This window comes from Macroventuria anomochaeta, assembly GCF_010093625.1.
Source record: "Macroventuria anomochaeta strain CBS 525.71 unplaced genomic scaffold BU25scaffold_62, whole genome shotgun sequence".
Lineage (NCBI taxonomy): Eukaryota > Fungi > Ascomycota > Dothideomycetes > Pleosporales > Didymellaceae > Macroventuria > Macroventuria anomochaeta.
In genome coordinates, this window is record NW_022985423.1 from 52448 (window position 1) to 63412 (window position 10965).

At 49.1% G+C, this 10965-nt stretch overlaps 4 protein-coding genes across 4 annotated transcripts; 2 read left to right on the forward strand and 2 right to left on the reverse strand.

The window, feature by feature from the left end:
• Nucleotides 1-1139: 1139 nt before the first annotated feature.
• BU25DRAFT_484000 (glycosyltransferase family 1 protein) lies at nucleotides 1140-3983 on the forward strand (the record flags this gene model as incomplete). Its single annotated transcript, XM_033711183.1, has 5 exons — nucleotides 1140-1329; nucleotides 1388-2090; nucleotides 2163-2690; nucleotides 2746-3096; nucleotides 3167-3983. 5 exons carry the CDS (start codon nucleotides 1140-1142, stop codon nucleotides 3981-3983), a joined length of 2589 nt encoding a protein of 862 aa, XP_033555331.1.
• Nucleotides 3984-4963: 980 nt separating this feature from the next.
• Nucleotides 4964-6710, forward strand: BU25DRAFT_484002 (cytochrome P450; the record flags this gene model as incomplete). The annotated part of the gene is made up of 8 exons (XM_033711184.1): nucleotides 4964-5035; nucleotides 5083-5125; nucleotides 5170-5290; nucleotides 5330-5424; nucleotides 5480-5676; nucleotides 5734-5847; nucleotides 5933-6183; nucleotides 6396-6710. The coding sequence occupies 8 exons, from the start codon at nucleotides 4964-4966 to the stop codon at nucleotides 6571-6573; spliced, it is 1071 nt and encodes a 356-aa protein (XP_033555332.1). The 3' UTR covers nucleotides 6574-6710.
• Nucleotides 6711-6841: 131 nt separating this feature from the next.
• Nucleotides 6842-7818, reverse strand: BU25DRAFT_426733 (uncharacterized protein; the record flags this gene model as incomplete). The annotated part of the gene is made up of 2 exons (XM_033708439.1): nucleotides 6842-7065; nucleotides 7113-7818. The coding sequence occupies 2 exons, from the start codon at nucleotides 7816-7818 to the stop codon at nucleotides 6842-6844; spliced, it is 930 nt and encodes a 309-aa protein (XP_033555333.1).
• A 2693-nt stretch (nucleotides 7819-10511) lies between these two features.
• BU25DRAFT_416376 (uncharacterized protein) lies at nucleotides 10512-10765 on the reverse strand (the record flags this gene model as incomplete). Its single annotated transcript, XM_033707769.1, has 1 exon — nucleotides 10512-10765. A coding segment is annotated over one exon (254 nt), but the record flags the coding sequence as incomplete, so codon positions are not given.
• Nucleotides 10766-10965: the final 200 nt, after the last annotated feature.

Sequence of the window (10965 nt, forward strand, 5' to 3'; positions counted from 1 at the left end):
CGTTTTCGTGCACCTGGCCGTCCAGCTCATTCGATCCTAAACACTCAACTCAGTAAGACTTTGTCCCCTTAGTGCTGCGACAGGAATCTTGGTGAACTTGTGGATTTCCCGCTCTAAGAAAACCTTGCTACCCAACCGCTTGCCCCGTGTGGAAAAGAACTCAACGCTGGTCGGCGCTAGAAGCTCTTGCAACGTCCAGCCTCGTGTGAACTATCGGCTCTGTTGCAAGACTTCCTGCTAGGCAACTGGAAGGCTTCAGCGTCGGTGATCTCGTCGGGCACCAAGGCATCCGACAGGTATACATAGCACTCAGATGTAGGTTGGTACCAGCAGAATACGGAGTTGATCGCTGCACTGAGCTTATCGCAGGCATCAACTCAGAAGTACTCGAGGCCGTCCGCTGCGGCTTGCTCCAGTCTTCTCCTTGCTTGTACCGGCCACCAGCTCATTGTGCGACTTCCTGACCTTCTGTCCAGGTATGCGATAGGAAAGCGCACGGGGGAGGGTCGTCGTTGCTGAAAGAATCTAGCTTGAAGCCGCCGCCCGGTCAGCGCTTTAGAAGACGCATCATGGCACCCACATGTTCTTCACAAACATTGACCATCAGAGAGTGGTCCGTCAACAAGACTTGAATTGTTTGTTGCTAGCTCTGGACGTGACCGCTTCTAAATGGCTTCGGACTCATGCTTGTTCTGTAGTCTGGCAGGGATTATCAATCAGCGAGCGAAGCGAGGATCTACTGATCGCCATGCGCCATAGCAGTATGTGGAGGCCAATCTGCAGTAGGCATAGCGTCAAGTCCAGCTCACGGCTGATGCAAGCGGCCGTGAACTAAACGCCACTAGAGCGTTCCGGCGCGCAGGGACGTCACAAGGCTCCGGTTTAGATTGGTGTTGGCGAAATACGAGATGCGAGATACGTAACACCCGACTACAAAGCACTGATATCGGTAAGCTAAAACTGCAGTGATGCGTTTTAAGGTTTTGCAATGCTGCGCACGGTGACGATTGACGACGAAGCCATTTTGTGATAGCCCTTCCTGGATTACATCAACATTTCAAAAGCCTACATCATTTACTCTGCTTGCGACCGCAATCACAGGGCTCCTCGCATACATCTTACTACACAACCTCAATACGATGGAAAAGAAAAGAAGGCCATCGGACTCCTCTGCGTATTTAGGTGGCCAAGAACTCCTGCCATTTGCAAACCGAGAAGATGCAGGAATCCACGAGAAATGGGCACCTGCTGAACTCGCAGCTCATCCGGACCGTCCATCATCTGCCTCATCATCGGGTACATTTGTTGGAGGAAGTCCACAGATCGGAGGTACGGGTCATCTCTATCTAGGTGCATTAGTGATGCGGCCGAGACTAATATCTTCCAGATGACGGACGTGTTAATATCGATCTCAAGTCCAGATTGGCGCGATCGCTTTCAGTGGTATATGGCCCTCCTCGCGACGACACACCGGAGGCCCCGCCGGAGGATTCTGATTTTACGGACAGTCCGGATCCCTACAAGTCTTGGCCGATCAAATTGAACATCGTTATCCAGGTTGTTGGTAGTCGAGGAGACGTCCAGCCCTTTATCGCGCTTGGTCACGAACTTCGCTTGTATGGCCATCGCGTGAGGATAGCAACTCATAATATGTTTGAGGATTTTGTGCGAAATTCCGGCTCCGGACTGGAGTTCTACCCAATTGGCGGCAATCCAGCAGAGTTGATGGCGTACATGGTGAAGAACCCCGGACTTATCCCTAGCCTCAAGAGCGTGCAGGCCGGTGAGATCAAGAGAAAGCGTATGATGGTTAGAGACATGTTGGAAGGATGCTGGAGCTCATGTATTGAGCCAGACACTTTGACGCAAGAGCCTTTTGTGGCAGACGCCATCATTGCAAACCCGCCAAGTTTTGCACATGTTCACTGCGCGCAGGCCTTGGGCATTCCTATCCATTTGATGTTTACTATGCCATGGACAAGCACGAAAGCATTCCCGCACCCACTGGCGAACCTAAAGAATGCAGATGGCGAAGAAGGGCTTGCAAATTACTTATCGTATGGAATTGTTGATTGGCTGACATGGCAAGGGTAAGTTGTCACTCTGAAGCTACCGTGGGTCACCGCCTTGGCAAAACTTCTAAATGCTTACTTCAATCATAGGCTTGGTGATGTCATCAACGATTGGCGGGATACACTTGATTTGGAGCACGTAGCCATGTTTGATGGGCCTTGTCTTGCAGACACGCTCAAGATTTCCTTTACGTACTGTTGGTCGCCAGCCCTCGTACCAAAACCGGCAGACTGGCCGCCATACGTCGACGTGTGTGGGTTTTTCTTTCGAGATCCTCCTCACTACGAACCACCACCTGAAATTCGATCATTCATTGAAAGCGGACCGCCTCCAGTATACATTGGATTCGGCAGCATCGTACTTGAAGATCCACAGAGGATTACTTCCGCAATTCTGGGCGCTGTACAAGCTAATAGGTTCCGTGCTATTGTCTCCAAAGGCTGGTCGAATTTGGGTGAGCACGGAGAATCCCACAAAGACGTAATCTTTATTGGGGACTGTCCTCACGAATGGTTGTTCCAGCATGTGACCGCCGTGGTACATCATGGTGGTGCTGGCACTACTGCATGTGGTTTGAAGAACGGCAGGCCGACTACCATTGTACCTTTCTTTGGAGAGTAAGTTACCTGAATGAACTCTCTGACTTATTTGCACGTACTAACCCACTGTCAGTCAGCCATTCTGGGGTAGAATGGTCGCTGCAGCAGGTGCTGGTCCTATGCCTATTCCCCAACGGCAATTGACTACGGAAAGCCTCTCTGAAGCAGTGAAGTTCTGTCTTTCTGACGAGGTGGTGAGAGCGGCTGCGGCCATCGCCGAGCGAATGAAATCTGAGGTGGGTGTCGAAGCTGCAGCAAAGTCCTTCCACCGGAATCTACCAATCAAGAAAATGCTTTGCGATGTAGTTCCACACCTGCCAGCAGCATTCTACTATCACAAGGGGAACAATATGATCAAGCTATCATCCTTTGCTGCAGAAATTGTGTTTCCAAAGGCACGGAAGGATATAAAGTACCTGAAGTTGTACGTTCCACAGTCATTATGCAAATGCTTGACAATCCACCTTTGAAGTATAGCACTGAAAAGCATGCAGATACGAGAGCAACCCTATCAACATCGAAACCCGCCGGTGGGACCCCATCTCCGGCGGGGCGTCTGCGGTACTTAGTACCGCAGTCGACCTCACGTCAGGCGTAACGGGGTTATTCACCAAGCCAATCACCGAGTATCGGGACGATCGCGACAGACGTGCTTACGAAGAATCAAACGCAGAATCATCAAAAGCCGCCAACACCAAGAACAATCCAACAAAGTCCAACTCTGACAGCGCAAGTGTCATGACGTCCGCAAGTGGCACAAAGAAGCGAGAACCCATATCTGCAGGTCGGCTGGCAGGTGCCTCCGGCATGAGCATCGCGATGGCTGCCCCAAAGGCCTTGAAAGGCATGACTGTTGATATCCCGCTCGCTCTAACTGAAGGGCTTAAACACGTGCCCAGTCACTACGGCGACATCCCTCGTAACCACGGCCCAGTAACCGGTTTCAAGAGCGGCGCAGCTGTGGCCGGCAAAACTTTCGCATGGGGATTCATAGATGGTATTAGTGATGTCGTTGTAAAGCCCTACCAAGGCGCTCAGAAGGAGGGTGCGAAGGGCGCTGCTAAAGGGCTAGGCAAGGGCATGGTGAACTTAGCTACCAAGAGTGGTGCTGGTATGTTTGGTCTTTTCGGGTATACGAGCGCTGGGATTGCGAAGAGTTTGAGGACAGCTGTGTATACGAAGATTCGGAAGAGCATTACTGAAGCAAGACATGCAGAGGGGAGGTGGCTGGCTGAGAAGAGCGCACATGGGGATGAGACGGAGAAGATCGTGGCGGCTTTTGAGGCATTGAGGAAGAAAAAGAAAGGTTAAGAGGAGATATATTTTATCCCTGATAATCTATCAACATGGATCTCGTATTATTTGCCAGCAGTCCGTTGCACTGATTTTCCAGCTTATTCGGTTAGATCGGTTTGCTTCACCGCCCTTTCACTGCTATTCCCTTCTACTATATAGTCTCGATCGATCCACGCCATAGCTCTTAATATCAATCAACTCAACCATCTCAGCCCTTCCACACGTATACAACGCACTAAGGAGCGTCGAACAGAGAGCGATGGATAACTATGAGACGCGGCCAGTGGGCATTGGCAGGCACGAGCTTAATTTGAGTTTTGAGCGGTTGACTTGTTTGATTGTTTTGCTTGATATATTTTGGTGTTATAGCAGAAATTCTGCATACAAATCAGTCAATAACTGTTCCCCATACCTCCAGCAGATATTCTACGTCTATATAGGTATAGGTTAGATGTCACGGTTTGGGGTGCTCCTGCCTGTTGTACCTCACCTTCATGAGAGTGACTGCCACGTTGTTTACAGCTACTCACCTATATATACTGTTCGTAGCTTCACTCAATACAACCCCAGTACAATCTTCAAATTCTTCCCTTTGCGTACAGTTCTTCACTGAACTCTGACATTAGAAGGGAGTCGCATCCCTCAATGTGATACTTCGTGAAAAGCTGCCTTTTATGTGACTGCAGTTCGCCAACGTGGACATATTTGAGCAACTATCTGAGCATATTCCTGAGCTTCAAACCCTGCTTTGCAAGCCTTGCATTATCGCGGTCCTTCCTGCACAGCTCTTCAAATGTTACGGTATCGGTTGGTCCGTACAGTGTCTGACTATACCCCTGATCGACCACCCTGGACTGGTGTGTTACAGGTCAGGTATATAGTCGTCTCCTTCTAGCTAGATAGCAATACAGCGCAGTATTTCATCGACCCGGTAGTCCTAAATTAACGTTTACCGTAGCTATCAGTGTTCTACAGCGGTCCACACCGCTACACGTATGCTATGCTTTGGAAACAATCCTGTCCTCATTATCAGCTTGCTTTTTGTTTCCAAGTATCTTCTGGACAAGGTGAGACATGAAACCCAGTTGAGTAGAACATACTGAGTGTAAGATAGAGAGGAACGACGTACTCGTCAAGACCAGCTCATAATGACTTCCGTGCGGAAGCGTGGCTGTGGCGACTAGTCACAACTCAACTGGAGATACGTTCCGCTTGATTAGGCGTGTATACCACAATCCTCTTGGGCCCAAACCATCAGCGGATTTTCGCAAGTACCAGGATTTCGAGTCAAAGATCCTAATCAGCGCGCTCCTGAATCAACAGTAAGGCTTTCTCAAAGATGTGGAACGCTTCGCCATGAGCGTCATATTCAGCGCTTGTTATGGTGCACGGTTGGAGCAGCTGGAGCATCCCATTATGACGGAATTCTACGCCGTGTGGGAGATCATGTTACAATGTGAGGAAGGATATAGTATATGGTTATGACGGTGACTGATTCGATGATCAATCAGATTCTCAACCCGGCTCTCTATTATTTGATGTTTTCCCGTTCTTAGGGTACTTGCCGGAGTCGATGCAGCCTTGGAAGAAGCTTGCAGCAAAGTTGAGGGTGCGAGGATTTAAGCTGAACCGTGCCTTCTTGCATACCTTAAAGAAACAAGCTAACGAGGGCTGCGCACCACAATGTTTTGGGACGCATTTGGTCCAGGTATCTAGAACTTGGTCGTAGTGTCATCGAACAGGAAGATGGCTGATACCATGTAAGATACAGGTAGAAGAGGGCATCGACAATGACCGTGCCTGCGACATCCTGGCCATGTTGATTGGTGCAGGTGCAGATACGACCTCATCCAACCTGCGGTCATTCTTCGAAGTAATGGTATTGCTCCCTGCTGTCGTGCATAACGCTCACCAGTGTAAGCCCAATTCGCTGTACGGGATACATGGGACTGCCAAATGCAGAGTTGGGTCGCGTTGTAGGATCTTCCCGCATGCCAACTTGGGAGGACGAGGTTTCGCTTCCTTACGTCCGAGCGGTCATCAAAGAATTCCACCGATGGGCTCCTATCGGGAGTCTTAGTGTACCACACGCGACGACGATGCCTGACCTGTATCAAGGGAACATCATACCCCAGGGAACAGTGGTGTTTCCAAATCTGACGGGATTTGTTGCAGTAGATGCAATAAGTGAAGGTGTAACCACACAGGGCAGTAAGTCAGGGGTAACCGCGCGAAGCAGTAAAATCGGTAAATTCTGTTGTGTTGTTCTGTGATTGTCTCTCACCCGGCAATCATCAGGGTCTGTTTACATGACGTATCTGTCGTTCAGACAGAGGTAGAAAGGGCTTGTTGGAAAGGGCAAGAGCACTGCACCAACACACGTGGCAGACATGACCTCTTCACGCCATAAACCGTCACAGGATTAAGTCGGAGCCCTGAGCGATACGATAATCCCGAGGACTTTGCGCCAGAGAGGTTTTTGGGTGATAATCTTGATGCTTCAGCGTCTGCGCTCGACCCAGACTTTAAGAAGCGCGATCACTTCCACTATGGTTTTGGTCGCCACCTTTGTCAAGGGATCTTCGTCGCTGAAGCTAGCCTGTGACGGTTAATGGAATATAGAGGTCATGTGTGCCACGTGTGTTGGTGCAGTGCTCTTGCCCTTTCCAACAAGCCCTTTCTACCTCTGTCTGAACGACAGATATGTCATGTAAACAGACCCTGATGGCCCGGTGAGAGAGACAGAACACTAAACAAGAACAACAAAAACATATAACGATTCTACCGCTTCGCGCGGTTACCCCTGACTTACTGCCCTGCGCGGTTACACCTTCACTTCAATGCCTCCACGCAGCCGCTTCCCATGAGTATACTTATCTTTTGTTGGTAGAAGCATGCTTATGCAATTGGAGTGCTGCTGCATGCTCCTCTTTTTGTACCTTGTTGAGTTGGGATGGCTTCAAGATCTTTAGTGCAGAACACTTCTGCTTGTGTTCCTTCATAGCCACTTTTTTCCGCTCTTCATTTTCCTTCTCAAGCGCCTGTTTAGCAGCTTGTTTCTCTGCCTTAGTCTCATGTTCATATAGAATGCAAGGACCTTTAGCATTGTAAGCAAATGCGCCATAGAACTGTAGTTGAGAGTACTTGAGAATCCGATCTTTCTTAACTCCTTCATCATAATCTTCTCCATCCCTGGTCCACGTGCGCTGCATGCCACGCTGCTCACCAATGCAAGCAGGAGTCTCATCAGTATAAGCAATAGTGCAAAATTGAAGCCCTGGCCATCACCAATGTGGTGAAGGTCTGGGTTATGGTCAAGTGCCCATTGGTAATGTTCTTGCTCTTCCTTGGCAGTCAAAGGTGGCTTCCATCCCGGCTTCTTTCTGCTGAAGCAAGCCTTATACAAGATGTTTTCAAAGGTACTGATGCTCATCTGAGGCACAATGTCCTTGAAATTTCCATCTGCAATAGCCTGGAAAGGTTCCTTTTCGCAATGGGCACGGTCTTGGGTGATAATCTTGATGATAGCACGCTTCTGGCGTGCAGTGAGAAGCTCTGGCCGACCGCTGCGCGGTAGGTCCTTGTAAAAACTGGGCAATGTGATAGGAAGATTCTCCTCCTTTGCGCGCTTCATGATTGTACTCACAACCTTCTGTATAGTGATTTGGCCGCCAGCGTTGGGGAAGTAAGCTGCCACTGCATCTTGAGTTGCACCGCCAACAATGCACGCGTCAACCGCAAATGCGCGCTCACAAGGTCTCAACTCACAACTTGATGTCTTTTTGATGACAGCAGCACAGCCCTTATATTTTAGAGGCTTGCGATGTGATAGTACAGGTTTTTGAGGCATTTCAAAAAGTTGATGTTGAGATAATGTGTGTTCAATTCACATTATACTATGGCTGAGCATTGATATTAGTGGGGATGCCGAGCTTTGACCACTCATTAAAAACAAGCTCCTTCGTAGTCCAGCTCATTCGGTTAGTTTGGTTTGCTTCCCCAACTCTTCACTGCTATCCCCTTCTACTATATAGTATCGATCGATTCCAGCCAATAGCTCTCCAGATCAATCAACACAATCATCTCAACCCTTCCACACTATACAATAGCAGAACATTGCTCGTTCCTTCATACGGCCTCGTTTGACGCCACTAAGCCGTGCACTTTCGACAGCACAGGTGTTAAAAGATGTCGTCACATACCAACTTAGCCTATCTGTAGCTGCGGCGTCGTGTCCGTAGTCCAGACTGTAGAACAATCGCTCGAATTGGGGAGGTTGATTCTGAGTTTTCTATTAGGTTAGATATGTATTATCACGGTTCCTCCATCGTCCGACGATGTCAAATAGCATTCTTTATATCCAAGAAAGCTGGTCTGGTCTCGCCCATATGCATTAACCACGCCTTAGCCCACAGCAATTATTGCATTCAACAATTTTAATAGTGCAACGGCCATGCCCTCTCTAGACAGACTAAACACGGTGTTGATTAAGCTGAGTTCTACATTGAGTGCAGATATCGATGCTATAATCCCCTGGTTTAGTTCTGAGGTGCTCAGTTGATTGAGCCAGCTTGCCAGATTGGTCGGATTGGTGTGATGGTATCGAACCTGGTGGGGAATCAAGCTGCACTTAACCGAATGAGCTGGACAATCAGTGCAGCGGCCCGCTGGCAAACACTGCAACCGACCGCTGGCAAACAGATGGCAATCGGTGGATACATCCACTCCCTCCGACAATACTCAATCGAGTGGAAGGTAACTGATTAATTTGATTTGTTTGTGTGTTTGTTTGGTTCCTACTCGGTTTCCGCCGCGTTCTGCGCGGCTATGCCCGGAGTGACAGGCGTGGCAGACAGCAGACGCGGTGCGGACATAAATCTGAACCGCCTCACTTCACTCTCGAAAGAGCCATCTGTCCCCAGAGGCCTGCGGTGTCTGGCTTCTATCTACGACTATGTACATTTCGTCTCTAGAAGTGACGTGTTTGCCTGTGTTTGTGTTCTGAAAAGTTGTTTCCGTGTGTGTGGTGTACTCAAAGTCTTGTATGTGTAACGATGTTTCAAGGCTCGTAGAGGCGCGTTGCCTCGTGTGTCACGTCCGCTATACCTACAGTCTCCCCCTAGCGTTTGGCTTCGTCTATTTGTACCTGCCCTCGTGCCCTCAGAGCTTAGTTGAAGTTCCGCCATTCTTGTTGCTTTGTGTTTTGTTGCTTTCCACTAGGTTCCTATGTGGCCATGGTGTGTAGTGTGACCTGCCACCAGGCGCAGCGGCACCAACATTTCGTCGCGACGCAGCTCCACAAGAGCAATGCTCAGCTCGTGCAAGTCATCAAGCCTACTAAGCATAAGAGCTCTTGCGCAAACATCTTCAGACCTTGTCAGGTTATGTTAAAAAGGCACCACGCCTTCGACATAGGGTGGGGGCGACAGTGGGCGAGGCTGTCTGATAATCCAGAAGTATGTTGTGGCACCGATGGTAGCATGCCGGGATATCTATGAAGATATTTGCGTGAGAGATGATGCTGTTCAGCCCGAGAGCTTGTCAATGCGAGACGTCGCAGACATTGTTGGTTGGTGCTGGGCTTCCTGGTCAGCCCATCGGTTACTGTTGTGTGTGTATGGCGACCATGATGTTCAGGGGGTGTCTGGGCTCCGTCGTCACATCTCGCGTTGCTGTGTCGCGGCTAGATGGGCCGCCGCTGCATTAGGTGGACGTGTCATTTTGAGTAGCTTGCTCGCAGAGTCTGTTTGTCCGTGCCTTCCAGGGCCACAACGGCGGCTCTACAGGTACCGAATCGACACGGAATGACGCGCGATGGCCTGTAGAGACCGTTGAGGCCTTTGACGAGTGTATTTTCAGTCCTTTGTGATGGTAATTCCAGAAATTGAGTTCTCGCTGTGTGTGGTGTTTGCCTGAAGCTATACGCTCTTATATAGAATACTATAGGTAGCGAGAAATTACCAGTATAGGCATAAAAGTTGGGCACGCCATCGGCGGTAGTGATGAATATAGGACTCGTTGTTGAATGGATTAGAGAGAAGATGACACGGTTAGGACGAGCAGAGAGAGAAGAAGGAGTGGCGTAGGATTTTCTACCTATTCATCATAATATATCTGACATGATTCGGACGTACATGGAGAGAATCCATAACTGTGGCATCCGTTCATATCCCTCAATGACACCATCCCTCATGTAGACACAACGAGTCCTCACGCTCATAACAGCCCTGGCTGCAGAATCCGCCCGCCTCCAGGGACCCGTCAGGACGTACAATAAACAAGGAATTCCATTCCCTTCCCCCGCACGTGTCCGTGCGGCCGCACACTGCCTTTGCGAGGTCGCTTTGCGTATATCCGTCGACTGTAAATTTGGTTAGCTCGTGGTGGACCGGGCCACCGGGAGTGGGAGTTACCAGTCATCCTCCAGCCACACTTTTCAAAGTCGCCAGGGCATGCAATGGTGATGGTCGTTAGGGCCAAGAGGGTGGTAATGGTAAAGGTCTTCATAGTTTATGAGGTGCGAAGGACTGCAGTTGCTTCAATATGAATAGGCAAATGGGGGTAAGGGTTAGGAAAAAAGTTGTTGACCTGGTCGGCTGATATTGTAGACCAAGACTCCAGGAGTTCAAACATGCCCTTGCCTTGTTATGAGGTGCTTTGGTTGTAGAGTTATTTCTGTCAAAAGGTGCAATCTTGGTGATTGACAGCCTAATTGGGTATAGTTGGCCGCTGAGCACACTAGTCTCAATTAGTATTTTTGGTGAACTCCCAACATTACTGGTTATTCTGTCAGCATTTCTGCCAAATATACCTTTGTAAGATGTGCAATGCCGCATTTATGTGTATCAGATACATGCCACAAATTTTCTTTGTATTAATCCATCACGTGTAGGCAATAGTTCACATTACATTGTTTTTGACCCAATTGGTATTTTCGGTGGAATCCACTAATCCCAATTAGTACTTTTGGTGAAATGATGAGCACACAGGTTAGGAA